General features: G+C 35.0%; 1 protein-coding gene across 1 annotated transcript in view; it reads left to right on the top strand.

Moving 5' to 3' along the window:
- The window catches only part of LOC136037845 (protein SEC13 homolog), a 38604-nt gene extending 21619 nt beyond the window's left edge, over positions 1–16985 (top strand). Inside the window, exons 5-9 of the mRNA XM_065720689.1 lie at positions 3069–3202; positions 8524–8660; positions 10066–10186; positions 12846–12989; positions 16761–16985. Coding sequence (XP_065576761.1) covers positions 3069–3202; positions 8524–8660; positions 10066–10186; positions 12846–12989; positions 16761–16859 — 635 coding nt within the window. The 3' untranslated portion in view covers positions 16860–16985. The remainder of the gene's footprint in view (positions 1–3068; positions 3203–8523; positions 8661–10065; positions 10187–12845; positions 12990–16760) is intronic.
- Positions 16986–20273: the final 3288 nt, after the last annotated feature.

Genomic DNA, 20273 nt, shown 5'->3' with positions numbered 1-20273 from the left:
TTCTCTTCCATAAGGGGATGATGACACCTTTCCGCCAATCTTCGGGAATTATCTCTGTTTTTCAGATTGTAGAGAACAGGGTGTGTAGAAACAGGAGCATTGCAGGACCTCCATATTTTAGCAGCTCTGAGTTTAAGCCACAGATACCAGCAGCTTTATTATTCTTGAGTCTTTTTACTGCATGCCCAATTTCTGAGGGGCTGAAAGGCTCATCTGGAGGAACATCTGTTCCAGGTCTTTGACTGCAAGGTTGGCTGGGACTATCATTAGGAGGCGCTGACGGACCAGTATTGTTGAGGAGCGAACAGAAGTGGTCCTTCCACCGCTCAAGACAAGAACCTTCGTCAGAAAGAAGTGCACCATCCCTGGACAGGACAGGTTAGGTTAGGACAGGGTGGGAGTCTTATTTTCAGTGAGATCTCGGAGATGCTTGAATAGGCTGCCCATGTCTTCCTTTTTTGCAGCTAGCTTAATTTCATCGGCTTTCCTTGCAACAAACTGGGTTCTATCCCGGTGAATGAGTCTGTTACGCACTCCATTGAGCCTTCGATATGTGGTCATGTCCCCAAGAAGTCTTGCCTTCCGCCTTTGCTCTATAACTTGCAGTGTTTCATTAGTTAGCTACGTTTCATTAGTTGTGCTGCTTCGCTGGTCTGCAATTTAAAATGCTTCCAGAGATCTTCACTGCTATATATATATATATATATATATATATATTCTTGCAGGATTGTTTTTTCGGGGGGTTCTTTCAAAAAAGAAAACTGTACAAACTCAATCAAAATTGTTTATAGGCATCTTGCTACTTTTTGCGAGTTGGACTATAATTTCAGGGGGGGAACTTGGTAACACCCCCTCCCCTTTGATACAGCCTTACTTATCTCTTTATGCCTTTTCTATATCTCTTTATGCCATTGCCACACATTCATCTTACTGTTGCACTAATTCTATCAAGACAAAACATCCCGATGACAGAGCTTTGTGTCGCAAGGAATAGAAACAATTGCTCATTGCACAAGATGATAAATAATATACAAATAATAGAAAAACTAATAATAGAAAAAATGGAAATAGAAATAATAATAGAAAAAATAGAAAAAAACAATATAATAGAAAAAATAGGAATAATAATGAAAAAAATAATAGAAAAAATGGATAAACTAAATATTAACGTTTGTAAAGGTTGTGTTAGTCACGAAGGTAAGGTAAAGAAGGTCAAAATCAAAGATAATCTGTGTCGAAATTACGATGTTGAAGGTTTGAGTCTGGACTTCAAGCTCGACCCAACACTTTACAAGGAAAAAGGCGTTTCAATTATTTAACGTTTCGTATTTTGCTCGACTTTGCTATGCCACATCGCTATGTAAGGTGTCTTTAGCATTCCTCTAGTAGTTCGTAATAATAAATTGTAAGTAAAGAGCGACTTGTGCTAATAGTATCCAGAACTATAAAAGAAGGAATTTTTTTTTAACAATATCTCTATCACTTCTTTTGATGATTCCAAATATTTTAAGTTCATTCAGCTTGAAATTACTCATCAAAAACTTTAGAAAATTAGTCTAGTTTGCAAAAATAAGAGGAAAAACAACTTTAAAAGGGCTGGGATATTGGTGAAAATTATGCCAATAAATGTAGCATATCGGAGAACCCTATTGCAGAAATTAAATTAAAAAGAAGTTTTTTTTAACTGCAAGTAAGGAGCGACATTAAAACTTAAAACGAACAGAAATTATCCCGTATATGAAAGGCGTTGTCCCCTCCTCAACGCCTGGCTCTTTACGCTAAAGTTTGACTCTTTCTCACAACTCTACTTTTTAAAATAATAAAAACTTTAGTGTAAAGAGCGAGGCTTTGAGGAGGGGACAACCCCTTTCAAATACGGAGTCGTTTTCAGTTTTGAGGTCGCTCCTTTCTTGCAGTTGAAAAAACTTCTTTTATATTTAACTTCTGAACGTTTTTGAATTAATGAATGTTTCGATTTTGGCTCACTGCACATGAATAATTAAAACGAAATTTGCATATAATTTTTTTTTTGGCTAAATGGCCTTCTCATAATTTTGATAAAAAGAAGGGGTAGGGGAGGAGGCCTAGTTGCCTTCCAATTTTTGGTTACTTAAATAGGCAACTAGAACTTTTTTATTTTTTTACGAACTTTTTTATTAATAATAAATATACGTAACTTACGAATTAACTTACGTAACGAACTTCTATATTTGTGTGTTTTTGTTACGTATATGAGGGGGTTGGCCCCTCTCACTAGAAATTTTAACTTCCGTTGCAATGAGCCCTCACATGACATTGTTGGACCACTGGGGCGATACGATCACCCCTGGGAAACAAAAACAACAACAAAAAACAAATAAACACGCATCTGTGATCTGTCTTCTAGCAAAAAATACAAAATTTCCCATTGGTGTAGATAGGAGCTTGAAACTTCAACAATATGGTTTTCTGATTCGTTGAATTTGATGGTGTGATTTTCGTTAAGATTCAATGACTTTTAGGGGGTGTTTCCACCTATTTTCTAAAATAAGGCAAATTTTCTCAGGCTCCTAACTTTTGATGGGTAAAACTAAACTAGATGAAACTTATATATTTAAAATCAGCATAAAAATGCGATTTATTTGATCTAACTATTTCGTTTTTTGTTTGTTACCACGAACTGTGATTTCGAATCCCTATTTAAAAACTGGAGTTTTGTATTTTTTTCGAAAGGTTTTTTGCGGACGCATGTCTATTTGTTTGGATTTTTTTACTAAAGGAATTAAACTGTTATATAACCTGAAATGATGTCAGTTATTTATAATGTGAAAAAGTTTCGCTAATGAGGAATATTTTTTAAAAGGACGATTGAGAATGGGCTCTCCAAACATTTTGATACGACAGGTATCTGTTAATTCTCTTATATGGCTGGGATTTATTAATTCGCTGATATTACAGGAATTTATTAGTTCCCTGATATGATAGGGATTTACTACTGCAGCTGTAAAATAAAAAACGTGCCAATTTTTTTTTTGGCCTCTATGCTGCCCTAGGATTCAAATTAGATTAAATGACAATTTCTGTTGCAGTTAATTCTGTCTGTTGGGCACCTGTTGATTATGGTCTAATTCTGGCATGTGCCAGCTCCGATGGCTGTGTCTCAATCCTCACCGCAACTAACACTGGAGAGTGGCTGGAGAAGAAAATTGATAATGCTCATAATGTAAGTATGTCTTTGCTTTTTCAGGTCTATATACGTTTTCAACTTTGGTGTTTTATTCAGTCTCACTGCATAAAAGTATAATGTATATAAAATATAATCTAATGTATGCTTTCTAATGTGTCCTTTGCTTTGATATAAAATATTAACTTTTAAAAACTTTCCCCAAACCTCACATAGTCGCATAGTATCTACATTGTATCACATAGTATCTCCATAGTCGGGTAACAAAAGGTAATAATGGATAAAACCCCAGTTACTCGTCTAAGAGGGGCGTATCAAATATCATATAGTTGTGGAAATTATTACATTGGTCGAACCCACCAAAATTTAGGAACAAGATTACAGCAACACAAAGAAAGTATTGAAAAAGCATTAAAATCTAAAAATAGCTCCGTATCTTTCGATTCAGCTTTAAGCAATCATATTTTTGAAAATCCAAACCATTATGTTCTATTTGATGAAACAATTCTAATTAGCAATGACCTAGGAATCAAACAAACTGTCCGCGAGGCAATTGAACTTAGACCTACGTTGCCTGAGCAATGTGAAGTGTTGCGGCAACCTTTGTCAGGCTTCGCCGAATAAAGTGTTGCAACACTTTGGTTTTGTTCCTCTGTTATCGGTTAAACGCTGAAGTTGTCAGCCTATCAAAGCTTTTAAAATGTTATGTTCAAAGAAGAACACGATCAGTAATCACATGATCAGAGGCTATTCCTCAGCGTTGAAAAAACAACAATAACAAAAGAATATCGAAAGAAGGGACTAAATTGACTTTGCAGCCAGTTGAACTTTATCCTTTTCAATCGTAGACATCGTGACGGATGAAAGCTTAGAACAATATCTTATATAATCCAGTTGGTATTATAAAGCTATCTGTAACTTTTCAGGATCAAAATACAATAAATGACACTATTAATTGTGAAGAAACTACTATGACATATTTTTTATCAGCTCATCACGAGCTATCGATAATACCGAAAGAAGGGACTAAATTGACTTTGCAGCCAGTTGAACGTTATCCTTATCAATCATAGACATCGTGACGGATGAAAACTTGAAACAGTATCTTAATATCATCTAGTTGGTATTATAAAGCTATCCGTAACTTTTCGGCCGTAACTTTTCAGGATCAAAATACCATAGATGACACTATTAATTATTACGAAACTGTCTCGTTGTTTTACGTTTTTGTTTGTACCCGTTGCGTAAACACTTAATTCTAGGTTACAGTGAGTATGGGTAGGCTGCACCAACTAGCAAAAGTTAAAAACCCCTCTTCACTGAAGATGATTGTAGCCTAACAGACGATTATTACTTACAAGTCCCCTACATGTCTTACCACTGGAACCAAATTGGTTTTACCATCAGATACACTGGAAAAAAATAATAAATACACCAACTAGCAAAAGTTGCTAATCCCTAATTGCCGAAGGTGATTATGACCTAACAGCCGACTGTTGCTTACAAGTCCTCTACATGTCTCACAATTTGTATCGGCCTAATTTTGGTTTCAGTGTATAACTTACTACTGAAGTTGTCAACCCCTTGAAACTTTCTAACTAGTATACCTCATGAAGGAGTTTATGTACCAAAAAATGGATGACATATACTTTGATCAGCTCATCAAGAGGTATCGACTCCTGTCGAAAAAAAATTCTATCTGTCTTAGTTCTAAAGTTGCTTTTTTTTTGCCTTAGGCCAACTTTCTAACTTCACCACTTAGGAAGGAGCAGAGAATAAGCTCCAATTTCTTTAGCAATAAGAGAACTTTTAAAGTTTATTAGGCACACCTGAAACCATTTCTCTACCGCAATCCCAAGTCCGAAAAATCGAATGATTAACAATAGATGGCAGCACTTTCGGACCCGTGGGAAAATGCCGCTTTTTTGCTTCTCTAAATTTTTCTATTTATCACTCAAATAAGATATATTGGCTGTGGGGCAGGGTAACTGTCGCATATATTTAACACTTATAGATTTTAGTCCATCTTCAATTTGAAACTGGTGCCTGCCTGCTTGCCTGCTAGAACGGAGCTTTCCACTCGAAAGCAGAAACATGGTTTGATGAAACGAAAGCTTGGCTGCATAACTTCAGATAGTCCTCTCTGACATAGGCTATACAACTCCACTTCACTTCGCACACCATAGTCTCTGGCTCGTGGACAAGCAAAAGCCATCCTTTTTGTCCCCAGGCAAGAGTTCTGCGGAGCTTTCCAAAATGTAATGCCATACTTATCAATCCGGCCTGAGGTCCACACTTTCCGCAAAAACCGCACAGGTTAGACCCTTACCAGTTTCCAGGAATAAGCCGAGATCGGCGGCATAGAAAAAAAAAACGAGACAAAACCAAAGTGTTGCTCTCGCAACACAATCAAACGAAACCTAAATAATAATACATCCCTAAATAAAGACTTGGGTGAATACACACTCAACCCTATGTACACAAAATTAATTATAGAAAGTAATCTAATACAAAATAAAACAAAAAATAGGAACCAATAAAAACAAGCCCAATTCCAAAAGAACTACAAGATTAGCTGCAGAGAAGGCAAACATCGCAATAAATATTTATTCCAATTTTTAATAAATACAGTTAGTAAAATGAATGAACCTTTTTAGCTTGTAAAATGTTAGCTTTTATCACACAGTCTTGGCTGAATTTTTTGGTAAGAGATAATGATGCCTAGGCTATTGTAAAAAATGGATTTTTAACCAAGAACTTTTATTGTAAGTGTGTTATTGTTTATTATTTCTTCGTTGAAGACGGCCCTTAGATATAGGGATGAAATACTTAAATAGTTTTTGTCTGTTCCCTTTCTTGAAAAAAAAAAACGTCCTCATTATTCTCTCTTCTGTATTTGTAACAAAAGGTCGTACCTCTATAATTGCAAATTTTCAGAAAAACCATTAAAAAACCTCATAACTTTTTTTTCTCCTCTGATAACTGTAAAAAAAAAAGATAGATAAGCATTAATTTTACATATCAATACGTTTTTATTACCGGAGGAGAAATAAGAAAGTTGAGCGGTTTTTTTGGTTGATAATACTCATAATGTATGTCTTTGCCAGTGACTTTGCCTTTCTTTTTTTTTTTTAATCTAATACGTTTTCAACTTTGATGTTTACAAAAGATTGTAAGGTCAAAAGGTCGTATCTCCGTAATTGTAAATTTTCAGAAAAGCAATAAAAAAACCTCACAACTTTTTTTCTCCTCTGATGACTGTAAAAAAAGAGATTGGTATGCATTGATTTTACATATTAATACGTTTTTGTTACCGGAGGGGAAATAAAAAAGTTGTGCTGTTTTTTGGTTGATAATGCTCATAATGTATGTTTTTGCCAGTGACTTTGCCTTTCCTTTTTTTTAAATTTAATACGTTTTCAACTTTGATGTTTATAAAAGATCGTAAGGTCAAAAGGTCGTATCTCCGTAATTGTAAATTTTCAGAAAAGCAATAAAAAAAAACCTCACAACTTTTTTATTTCCCCCCTGGTAACTATAGAACAAAAACAGATTGATATGCATTGATTGTAATAATATCAATCCACCCTTGTTATCGGAGGGGAAACAAAAAGTTATGAGGTTTTTTGTTTGTTCTTCTGAAAATTTATAATTATTGAGATAAGACCTTTTGATACCCGACTGACGATGCTAGTTTTTTTATTCTTTATGCCTATCAATAACAATAATATATTGTTGTAGGGCAATTTAGATAAGAAGGTTCAAAATTTGATTGAAGATTCATTGCCCTACTAATTTTTTCCTTTGAGAACATCTTAGCAAAAATTGCAGCGTGTCACTAATTATGGTGCTAATTATTACTATTATTTACTATTATTAGTAAATTTTAATTAGTTAATTAATAGTTAATTAATAGTTAATTAATTAATAGTTAATTAATAATTATTACTATTATTACTAATTATTACTAATTATTTGATCTGCAGTGCGCATTATTTTTGTATATCATTTTGGTAAAAGTAAAGGGCATGTCTTATATTTTCATATTTTATAAAAATATAATACATAATAATAATGATAGTAATAATAATATTAATTAATATTGAAATAATAGTAATGATAATAATAACAATAATGTATAATAATATAATGATAGGATAAGTATCCTCCATAGCCGTTGATTGAGTTCATATACAGTTATTCAGTTTCGATAGTCGCGGCCTCCAAATAAATAAAAAGGAAGGCGGAGGAATAATCAGCAATGAATCAGTTAAAACGCATGGTTTTAGTCGATTCACTCGAGAGTGTGAATTCTGACAGTTACTTGTCTGAACTTGATCTACTCCAAATGATTATGTCTAATCATTAATATCGTTATTTTTTAATCTATTTTCTACCATTTAAGTCTTTTTTCTTTCAAAAGCATAAAAAAGGAAATTCAATAAACCAAACCATTAACCTAAGTGGTCTATTTAGTTTTTACTATAGTTTTTAAAATACAAATAACACTTTTGCCTTTTGGGGGTTTTCATTATATTCATACAATACAAATAACCCCTTCGCATATGGATTAATTTTATTAGTTTTGTCGTTAATTTTTCGCTCATTATTTTCAGTTGAAAAACTTGTTTTTATATTTTGCTTTAGAATGGTCAATCTAGTATTCATTTTATAGGCAAAAAAAAATGCAAAGGAAGTGGGAAATAGTTTAACCAAGTAAGCTTATTAATATGGAAATCACTTAAAAATGGGTTTGTGAGGAATGCGTTCTGTCCTTGTGTTAAAAAAATGCCCTATTGATTTTTTTAAACAAAAATAACGCAATTTAAGGGCCGCAAATTAGTTAGATCGAATGTCTAAAATTAGAAGACTGATGGTCTTCTGATGGAAAAGTATGGTGCCAAACAGCTCAAGAAAGTATAACTTGCCTTTTTCCTTCACCTCCCACAGTTTAGAAGTAGATTAAAAGAGTCTTTATTGGGGAATTAGTTATTTTTTTGGTTTTGTTTTTTTCAGGGGGGGGGGGTGAGTTGATTATAAGGCTGGAAGAAGGAGCTGGTTGAAGGGGTGGAGTGGATGGAGTTGTATTTGGATGGTGGTTGTTACCCTGGGGGTATTTGGGAGAAGGTGATAGTCTTTTAATTTACTTATTTTTCTATGTTATTATTTTAAATAGTCGAGGATACTTCTAGAGATATTTATGTAGTTTTTTTTTAATCTAGGATGCCTTTAGGAATGTTTACGTAGTTAATCGCTACGCGTTAGTTTATACTTTTATATAAACTATAGTATATCTATATTTTTATCATTTAAATTCATTGCGATATTTGCGTTATTGAAATCTTTATAAAATTTTTTAGATTGGATGCAATGCGATTAGTTGGGCACCGTCTGTTCCAACGAGCAATATCGATGGTTTGATGTCAGCTAAAGAGGTTGTCATCGCCCCAAAGCGCTTTGTCACTGGAGGTTGTGATAATGTCATTGTTATTTGGAGGTATTTTCTTTTTCTTTCTTTTTTTAAAGTTAGTTACAGATTTCTGAGGATTATGATTTCAAATCTGTGGCTAATATTGCAAGATAAAATTCCAAAATCGTGTTTAGGCTTCTCCTACCATGGCTGCGTCTGAATTCCTACTATTAGTTACATTAACAGCTATTATTACTGTGCAATAATTAGCTTCCCCTTTTTTGGTCATTTGTCCCCTTAACTCATGGATGCGGGATTATGCAGTACAATTTTTATGTCACCTTGGGTAAGAAAGGGCAAAATTCAAAATTCATTCCTTAATTATTTTTTTTTTCAAATCCATTAGTTTATGGAGTAGTTTATTGATTTACAACCATCAATGGGACATTGATTATTGTTCCTTCACTCTTACGCTTTTAGTCCTTAAATAAATGTGTGTTTCATATCAATAACGTTTATTTAAATTATTTTGAACGTAAATATTTATTTGTGTTCAAGTGTTTTCGGAGTTTTATTAACGGGAGCACAATTCCTTGTCTTTATGTCGTTGGTCATTAAGGTGCAAAAAGTTATGTTTCGGAAAAATTTATTGCTTTTGATTTAGTTTAGCTGTCATTTACGTATGGTAGTGTTCTGTGGGTATACAACACCTTATAAAATAAAAAACCAACTATTCCTTGGGCCCGTGTTTTCTATGTTATCATGCATTTTAAAGCATTATATCAGAAAGTTTCCAGAGAAGGGAAAGTCCCTGGGTTAAGGTAGTTCCTAGTGTGTAGTTATGCATGCTTCTTACAGATTAAACGCTTATTGAATTCCTAATGACTATTTACGTTGAGTTTTGTTTGTGTTCAGTTGTGTATGGGTTAAGTTTTGCCTGATTTATTTTATTGAATTTTTTTTGGGTTGGATTTGAGGTAAACTGAATTTTGGGTACTTGTATGATACACCCCTTACCTAATATTTTTCTAATATGTTTCTCTGACGCTTAATCCTAATAAAATATACCAAAGTAAGATAAAGATATAATACTTCTGTAACAAAATTTGGTCATATATTTGCACGTTAGGGGGGTGAGGGTAAACTATAGCGGGTCTGCATACCTCATGTGTTAGGTGCAATTATTCTGCATATCATGTAGTAAGAATTGTTTTCTAACTTCACACTGTCCAAATACTTTACCCCCACTCCCTCTAATGTGCAAATATATAGTCCAAATTATATATTTTCCATCTATTCTGTCACTTCTCTTTGTCTTGTTTCACCCTAAGCTGAAAGAAACTAACGAAAAAAACCGGCTTTACAATGCGTCAATAAATGAACAACTTGAGCGGTAGGGGGTTTATCATACAAGTATCGAATTTTGTATGGGTTTCACGTGGACCTATCCACCTGTATCTTGATGGCTATAGAAATGATTATTTCTTTGCAGAGAAGAGAATGATCAATGGATTCCTGAGACAAAGTTAGAGGGCCATCTTGATTGGGTCAGGGACGTGGCTTGGGCGCCATCTTTTGGAATTGAGAAACCTTTGATTGCTAGCTGTTCGCAGGTAAATGCACTTGTTTTTTTCTAATCGCTTTTTCTACTTAAAATCGACCTAGTTTTTCTATCTATGATTTAAAGATCTTCGCTTTTTTTGTCTGTCTCTTTACTCGCTATCTATATATATAAAAATAAGTTGTTTGTGTGTGTCTGTTGACTGACGTCATGGTTGTGTGTCGACTGACGTCATTATAAGGATTGAGCATTATGCCGTCATGAAGTTGTTTGTCGACTCACGTCATGTTTGTCGACTGACGAAATTGACGCCGGGGGGCACAGGGGGGATATACATTTATAAACGAGAGGGTCACTTGGAACTGAAACTTATCTATTTAACCTTATCGGGTCCAATAAACTCAGGAAAAAAGGGAAGGACATTTTTTCTCTGGAAGAGAAATCTTAAAAAACACAAAGGGAAAGAAAACTCTTCCGACGAAGAAAGCAAGCGGGACTGCGGCCAGTAGAAGAAAAAGACAAAACTAAAGTGTGAATATTTCGCCTGTATGAAACAAGGCGTCTTCACTGCCAAGAAAACAACGATAAAACTAAGACAACCTAAAATAAAATGAATTCCAAAACCAAGAAATAAAAACAACAAATATCTATATCTACAATTATTGCTACTCTGACTGAGCGCCAAGTCGCAACTTTTAAGTGCGACGTCATAATAACAAGCTTGCAAGGGTTAAAGGACCAAGCGAGTAGAGGTCGAGTCGGCAAAGCCGGCTTTTTGATACCTAAAAGGCCTACGAAGTGGGCCATTTTCTTCAATCCACATATAAATACTGAGACTAACAAGACCTTACTTCGTTTTTAGCCTCGGAGAGTTGTGCAAGAATTATTTCCTCATTTTCAGTATTCAACCCAGCAACGATTTAAGGGCGTTTTCATCTTTCGGCATGTAAACGCATTGGTATTATAACGTGCAAAAATAGCATTATTCAATGCGGCTTGACCGTAATTCTTAAACTGCTAGTACCCAAAATTTTCAGTTGCAGGAATTGCATTATTGTTCTGCAACAAGTGACTGAACTAATTATATTTTATATTCAACTTTTTTTTATTTTTTATAAATTCCATTTTTTTTTCAGTGTCGTTTTTTTTTATCCTACGAGTTTATGGGACTCTACTTTTATGTCAAGTTTTATTTTTGTTTACCCCTTCAAGGAAAAAAAAATGTTTCCAAGATTTCTTCTATAATTTCCATGTGATTTGCCTATTTTCCGTGTTTTTTGTTGTTGTCTTTTTTCTCTCTTTAAGTTTTACGCTCTCCGTGGAGTGTTCGTGACAATACTCTAGAGTAGTGCTTTTAAAAGTACAAAAAACTTTTAAAATGCATCAAAATTTGTTTATATGCATTTTTATTACGTTTTACGAGTCGGAAACAAAAAACCGGGTTGAGGGGGGGGGGGCATCAAACACGGTAAAATACCTCCCCAGGATACGACCTTGAGAGAAGGCATATATCTTTTTAAAGCTCAAGTTATATTTGAATGTCTGGGCAGTAATATGCGAGTACCCGTTTTCGGCTTAATTTCAAGCTCTGTTTGGAAATTTTATGTTTCAGAAGCTCCTAATAGTCCGACAATGCTGCTTTTGCCGTTACTGTGACGTAAGAAAGCTACTGTACTAGACTCGGTATAACTCGAAAACATTGTTATTATTTTGTTTTAAATTTCAATATTAAAGTTTGGACTAGGGGACTGTGTTGACTTCTACCTTTTTTCTTGTATTCAGGTACTATATATTTTTGTTTCTTGTACATAAATGCAGAAAGATCCGATCCACAAAGATTTTCATTGGAAAGTTCTGGGACAAAAGGAAGTAAATGATATATTGACCAAGCTAAGATATACTGAAAAGCTAACGTTTTGACGAAAACCGGGTAAGAGGTTTGGAGGATCACCCAACAAATTGTTGTTTCATTTCACTCATTTGCTAAAGTGCATAACGTATATACATGTATTGAACATTATTTGTGACATAATATGTTGTTGAAGCAAATAAACCTAGACTATCTAAAAATTACTCATTAATTGTGAAAATTAGTGTGCTGTTTGAAATTTTCTTTTCTGTTATTTTGGAAGGTGAGTATAAATAAGTGAAATTCCCATGGGGAAACACATTTTTCCTAAAATTCACACCCGCCCAAAATTTCGCACTCCTTGTCTGTTTCCTAGCCTGCTCCTGCCTTGTCTTCCGGTTGCTGATTTAGTTGCTATATATATATATATATATATTATATATATATATATATATAGATGTATAAAAGTAAAATATATTTAAAGGGACATTAAAAAAAATGAAGGGAAAAAAATAACCGAATAACTACAAAACATGTATAGCGCGTGTACCAATTATGTATTGTTATATTTATTATTATTACATTTATATTTTTATTATATTTTATTTATTGACCCTGGAATTTGAATTTAATCCTTCGCGACTTGAGATAACGATTTTTGAAATAATTGTCTTATATCATATGTTAGCGTTTTGGTGTAATACAAAACTTAGGAGAAGGAAATTTCGGATATCTTGCTTGATTATACCGAACATTAGTTTACTTCAAGCTCGGTCTTCTTTACTGTTGTACGTTCTTCTGTTGTACTGTTGTTCTTTACTGTTGTACTGTTGTTTTTCTTCTTTACTTTACTTTTTTATAGGACCAAAGTGTTATGATTTGGACGAATGATGGGTCCTCTGCAACTTGGAACTCGCAGGTCTTAAACCGATTCAATGATGTAGTTTGGCATGTAAGCTGGTCGATCACTGGCGACATTCTTGCTGTCTCTTGTGGTGATAACAAGGTATGTTTGGCCGATTTAAGTAATTAAACCGATTAATTTGACTTAATGATGACACCAATTTAATGTTGGAGTTGGATTAGTAAATTTGTTGATGGCCTGCATCTTGTCGCATTAACGATGTATGTTTGACTTATTTGCTCGATTTTGTCGATGAAACCTTAAATTGATTTAATGATTTAGTTTGGTAGGTAAGATGAGTTGATCACTGGCCAAATTCTTGCTGTATCTTGTGGTGCTAACGGGGTACGTTTTATTTACTTTACTTTCGACGGGAACTAGACCCTGCTCGGTCTCGCTCGGCATCCATAATTTTTCAAATATAAGTTTTTCATGAGGTACGGTTATATGCAACGGTTTCGACATGGTAAAGCCAGTTACTGTCCCAGAGTGGACCGAAGAGGCAGAAGCCTCTTAGTGTTTTCATCACTAACCATCAATTTTTCTTCTGGCCTCCAGGTCGAAATTTCCAATTTTCAAGCGCCTTTGACCCAATAGTGGACCTAGATATGCATCTGTGATCTTCACAGCGCTAACAATACCCCAGTCGCAGGAGCCGTCGTCTTTGTACAATTTCCGAGACTGGGTGCTGTTATTTATAGCGCTCCCGGATCCCCTTGTTGGATAATCGTTCACGGCGCTGGAGGCGTAGAATAAGACGAATACAATCGTGATCAAAGACATCTAAATTACTACTACTTCGAACTTTGACAACCCATGTTTCGCAAACATATAGAAGAATACCTCTGTCGATCACCTTTTAGACTCTAATTTTTGTTGTGAGACTTATGCTCCGACACTTCCAGTGATATATTGAGCTGAGAAAAGCCGGCAGAGGCTAGACGAATACGCCTTTCAATTTCTGATCAGATCTCCCCTCCAAACCGAAAAAAGGATCCAAGGTAGGCAAATTCTCTAACATGCTCAACGCTGTTGCCGTTTGGGGATATAGAAGAGATTCTGTGAACTGGAACACATCACTTTGGTCTTTGTTGGGTTCATTATTAGTCCTACCATTGCCTGGTAGTATGCAACTTTGTCCGTCATCATTTGGGCTTTCAGTTGGTGATCCTCAGCGATTTCAATTTCTTTACAATAGTCAAAGTCTGCGACCTGAATACCTTTTCCGACCGTTACTTCTTCCTGTGTGCTGACAACTCTTTTTAATCCAGTCAATGTTCACTAGACTAATCCAATCAATGTATGTTGACCGATTTAACCGATTAATTCGATTTAAGGATGACTGATTAAGTTTGGTTTACAACATTTATACCGCTTCTAGAATATGGCATTCATTAGTATGAACGCAACCCAAGTATGAATGAAAATGCTGATAGAATTGTCAGTAGGCTATTTGCGAAGAACTATCAGGAAAATTTTTCAAGTAATCATCACCAGGCTTGAATCTGTGCCAAAATAAAGGTTGATAATGTTTGTAAATATTGCGCTGATGGCACACGTTTTTGATATTACCATCAAGGATGGGTTAAATATCGCTCCATCGATAGAAGCACTAAGCATTATCTTTTTTTTAACAATTGAATTAAGAGGAAGCGCGAAATGGCTTGAAAATATTATTAAATTGGCATTGGGTCTGTTACTGTAAGTGAATTACTGAAATAAATCACTATCATATTAAAAAAAGAAAAAAAATAATTTCAGTAGAAATTTAATGAGAAAAAAATATTTTAAAATAATTTTATTTTTATAAAAAATAAGAAAATAAATTGAAAAAGAATAAATAAGAAAAAAATCAAATTATTTCAGTTAAAGAAAGAAAGAATAACAGTGAACACTGGAGAGTTAACTGTAGAAATTTATAGCCTAAATTCATTTTACTTGCGGTGCGGATTTAAGGCTGTCCACAAAGAGTCTGGCAGTACATCGAAATCAATGTGCCGGATTTTAATTAGAGAACATCTAGACTCTACAAAAACATGTAATAATGTTAAAAATATTAATATAAACCTCTGGAATAAATAAAAAGCTGAATTTCAGCATCTAACGCCTCCATTCTATCTTGTAAACTCAGATTCAATTGACAACTAATAGCAAATGTGTATAGCACAATCGCTCTTGCGTCCATAATATATATTACATATAAATACAAATACAGAGTTGATACACATATTCAAAATTAATTGAAATCGAAGTGAATGGTCATATCTGCTCAAATGATTAGTTACTAGATTTAGCTCTTATTAAGAATAATAAATTTCGATGAGTTTTTTTCAATAAGTAAATGTCCTTTAAAGATCAAGTATTTTAGTTACATACATTTCTTGATCCAGTAATTGGTTGTGTCCATAAACTCTAGAGAAAATTCGTTTATTTTAATATTTAAACATGCTAAAGGTGTAAAACTTGCCAACAAAGCCCTACTAGTTTAGCCGGTAGAGCGTATTATGGATAATTAATTAGAGGGATATGGATTCGAGCCTGAAACTTGATCTTTTTTCTATCGGTAAATGCTACAAGTAAGGTAAAGAATATGGTACTGGACTTCACAGTTCCTACCGGTGGTGTTGATCTCCGTTTCATGTCCCTTCATCCAGGAAGTTCAATGAGGGGTTGGGGCCAGCCATCCTGTGCTTTCGCACATCCTTCCTGTTTACTTTTCCCAGATTTCTCCAGGTACTGGAGCATTTGCTCCAGTACCTGGCTGAGCTTACAGAATAAAGCCACTTCCTAGCCAAATAACCAGCGAAACCAGGACTCGAACCCCTGTCCTCAAGGACAAAGAATTTCAAGTCTAGTGTTCTAACCACTCGGCTAGGTACGTGCTTATTATATTGAGCAATTAGATGTTACAAGTATTTAGAGTATATATTTTTTTTTCGTGTAAGCTTTGCATTTTTGGATTGGATTAAATAAAAAAAAGTTTTTTTTAACCGAAAGTAAGCAGCGACATTAAAACTTAAAAACGAACAGAACTTACTTCGCATAAGAAAGGGGCTGGTCCCTCCTCAATGCCCCGCTCTTTACACTAAAGTTTGACACTTTCTCTAAACTCTACTTTTTAAAACAGTAAAAAACTTCAGGGTAAAGAGCGCGGCGTTGAGGAGGGACCAGTCCCTTTCGTATGCGAAGTAATTTCTGTTCGTTTTAAGTTTTAATGTCGCTCCTTACTTTCAGTTAAAAAAACTTTTTTTTCATTTAATTTCTGAACGTTTTTGAATTAATGCATGTTTTGATTTTGGCTCTCCGCAGATGAATAATTAAAACAAAATTTGCATTTTTATTTTTTTTGGCTAAATGGCTTTCTCATAGTTTTGATTGAATGATTTTAGGAAAAAAGGAGCGGTGGAGGAGGCTTAGTGCATAAAGAATTCGAATAAAGGGGAAAAGAGTAAGAAAAAATCCCCTTCGTAAGAAATATATTTCTATGTTTGAAATTTTACTATGTTTACCTATTTTTCTTATATCTGAGGAAACTTTGAAGTTGTTTACTGTTAAGAAAGGCGATAAGGTGCATAGGCGCCACTTAAGGAAATAGATTCTGAGAAATTTCCTTTTTGATGTTTTCGCTGGAAAAGAAAATAATAAAAAAAAGAAAATGATTTCGATTCCCCCAAAATTTTCTTTGATTAACGCCTCTTTGGCAATGTGACTTCTAGTTTTATTGTGGGCGGGAGCAAAATCATTTTTCTTAAATTTTCTTAACTGCAGTTTTTCATTTCCTTAAGCTGATGATCGTCTGACAGGCTTTACTGCTGTTCCTGTAATGATATGCCACATTTCTCTTTTATAATTGGATTTTAAATTTGATTTCAGGTTAGTCTTTGGAAAAGGAATGTGGAAGGTGATTGGGTATGCATTAGTGATGTTGGTCGGGGTCGAAGATCGTCAAATTCTGATCAGCGAAACCTTTAATGCTTAACCTTGATTTGTTCATATTCTGTTGTTTTATTTCTGCCACGGATTTGTAGATATTTTAAGAATGGCTCCAAGAATGGCTTCTTTAAAAACAAATTTTCATAATAAAAATTAGCTCTGTTGTTTTTTTCTTCTCTGTTTTATTTGAATGGCTAGGACCTGGCACTTATCCAGAGATGCAATCCGGGAATCAAGATTTAAATCGGTTCTTTTGTCGGCTATCCTCTTTTTATCTGTAATTATTGGAATAAACCCTAGTCTAGCCTACCGGGAAACGATGGCCAAGTCCGTTCGACACTAAAAGAACGAACCTTGGGGTTCAACAAAACTTAATGAGGTTTTCAGGGTTTGATTGTTGAGGTTACTCCTACTTTACTCTTACTCCTAACTCTACTCCAACTCCTCCTACACTAACGCCTACTCTTAACTCTCATTCACGTAATTCTAATTTTTGGTTTTAAGCCATGCAGTTCCTTAAAAATCATTTTGCGAGCCTCAGCGTCGACTGACCGTTTAAACGACAAATGCTCCGTTAGTAAGTTCTCCCTTGGGACTAGTTATCATCAAAAGCTTTTGAGAATTTGTATTTTGACCTCCCTTTCATTGCTGAGTTTGTCAATCAAAGTGTGTAGTACAACAGAGATCCCCCAAAGCGTCCGAATTACTCAAATGATAGTTTCTATAAACTAATTTTTATCGTTTTCCCATAAGGTATACTATAACATTGTTATGGACTGCCCTTTCCTGTGCTATGAAAAGAAAATTTTGCTCTGTATAGCCTTAATAATAAATTACACTTGCTTACCCTTACAAAATTACTGCTCTTACTACTAAAAACTCACTGCAGCGTCAAGCCGCTTGACGCCACCACCTCTACGTGCTCATCCTCCATCCCAATACCCAAAGCCTGCTCTTTACACCCTCTCAGTGTTCCAATTTCCATTAAGTCCTTCTTTACTATCTCCTCTCAAACCATGCGGGGACGATCTGCTTTTCGTTGGGACTTAGAGGGTTGGTCGAAAAGTGCGATCTTTAGCAATCTGTCATCAGAAAAATATGTCCTACCATCTCGACTTTCCCCTCATCATAAGCCTAGAAACTGGGAAATACGGTCAGTCAGACGGGTGCCCAAAATAATCCATAGAAAATTCTTCCATCTTTTGGACCGCCCATGTTTCAATATCATACTTGACCACTTTCATCACTGTAGCTTCTAATATTCTAATCCTGGTTAGCAGACTTGTCTTCCTGTTCTTCCAAACTTTTTTCAAAAGAAAGAAAACTAAAAGACTTGACTATTCTACTTTTAATATCTTCACTGTGCCCATCGTCACCTCTTCACCTTCAATTATTCCCAGTCTAAGCAACTTTAACGCTAAGTTTCAGACCTATTCTAGCACTCTGAACTCGCAAAACCTCTAAAGAATCACTCATTTCGCTAACGTTTTTATCTAAATCACTCAAGTTTTACTTCTTCATGATTCCATGCTGTCTCAAAGCCTATGTAGTGCTCCTTAGACCTAAGTCTTTCAAAATGATCCATATAACTGGGGGTCAAATATAAATATGCTTGATTCCTGGTTCAATACAAAACCAGCTACTAACCTCAGGTCCTGCCTTTACCACAGCAATGCTATTTTGGTATATAGTACCAATCACTTTAATGTATTTATCTTGTATACCGTGCAAAAAGAGGATCAAGGCTCTATCAAGAATTTTGTTCGGGGAATGGGGGTACATTTTTTTTATTTTTTGCAAAGCGCATAGAAATTTATTAATAACCTATTCATTTTTTTTTTTTTTGTGATGCGGACAAAATTTCAAGGGGGGAGGGGGGGTAAAACCTGCCCCCCGCCTGCAAACTGCCTTTAATACGACCTTCATTGAAGCATTTCTATCGGATGAATCAAACGCTTGCCCACAATCTATAAAACTAAGGACCAGCGGAGTCCGAGTAGGCATTCCCCAATTATTAATCTTAGAGTGAAAACTTGGTCGAGGCATCCTCTCCCCTGATGATTCAGTTCCATCAAAACTGAACATCGTCAGTTAGTTTTTTGTCTTTTATTAGGAGGTCTTATCCAAGTTCTGCGAGCTAGAAGACCGCCCAATCAATTCTAAAGAGTTTGGCCATAAAAACCAAAAAAGTTTCCTATGGAAACGATAGGATAATCCTTTAAAGTATTGTATAGCCTCAAACCCCAAAGAAAGTCTGTCTGAAAACTGCTTGTTTAGCCTACACATTACAGGTGAAGGATAATTGTTTCAATAATTAGCCAACAGAGGAGATGTACGAAGGAAACCTGACCCTCCTTTTAAGAAAGGGCTAAACATTCTGCCCTAAATGAAGTAGTGATGAAATGAATTTGTACAGTTTGAAATTTTATTGTTAACTGAATCAAGTCGGGAAAAATAACCTCAATTATATAAGCTACAGAAGTAAAGTTGATATAGAAGATATAGTAAGCTACAACAGTTAAAGTTGAATCTCTTGCTTTGTGTTGTAATTAATTTTTTTTAAACAATAAGTTTTTTCAATTGAAAATAAGGGGCAACTTCAAAACTGAACGAACAGTAACGCTTAAGCTTTAGAGTTATTTCAAAATACACCCCATTAAATTCAACTACCCTTGTGTTTGAGCAGTCTTTTTTAAAGAATTGTGACAACAAGTTGAACTTTACCGTTAAGATCATGGGTTTGTTTTAAGTTCTGATTCTGTTTGTTTTAAGATCGATCGATTCTGTTTTTTTTTTAAGTTTTATGTAGCTCCTTACTTTCAGTTGGAAAAACTTTTTTTTTCAACTTGATTTCTGGCCGTTTTTCTAACTGTGTCAGAAAATCTCCTTAGCCCCCCCCCACTTCTAAAATTTTTCGTGGAAAGTTCTCCCCCCCCCCATAAACTTTCTTCCTACGTTAAATTCTGCCCATGGAAGATACCCCAAAAATTCCCCGTATGTTTTCCAATAACAGTACCATAATATGAGCAATGGGCAAAGCGCGTGACATACAGCCCTTTCCCCAGGGACTATGGGGGTTATGTCATCCCCCAAAACATAGTTATTCGACTTTTCAACCATGCTAAATCAGACGGCTATCTCAAAATTTCCATCAAAAGTCTTTGGGGGAAAAGGGCATGGGATGGGGGCTAGTTGCCCTTTAATCTCTCTGTCACTAAAAAGAGCAGCAAAACTTTTGATGTCTGATCAGATAACTTCTCTCCTGATCTTCCAGGATGATCGGTTCTATAAGTCACTCCTGGAAAAGAAAGAAACACTTATTGGTGATCTTTCTTTTGGTAAGAAATGCGAAATTCCTCGTTTCGTATATTGGGAGAGGCCTCATTTTGTCTGAAACCAAAAGTTCTAGCGCTCTTAAAGAGCGACCAAAAATATTGGAGGGAAGCTATCCCC

Source organism: Artemia franciscana, chromosome 17, assembly GCF_032884065.1.
Source record: "Artemia franciscana chromosome 17, ASM3288406v1, whole genome shotgun sequence".
In the NCBI taxonomy this organism is placed as follows: Eukaryota; Metazoa; Arthropoda; class Branchiopoda; order Anostraca; family Artemiidae; genus Artemia; species Artemia franciscana.
Note: the sequence above shows the minus strand (reverse complement) of the source record. Positions and strands in the feature narration are given on the sequence as shown.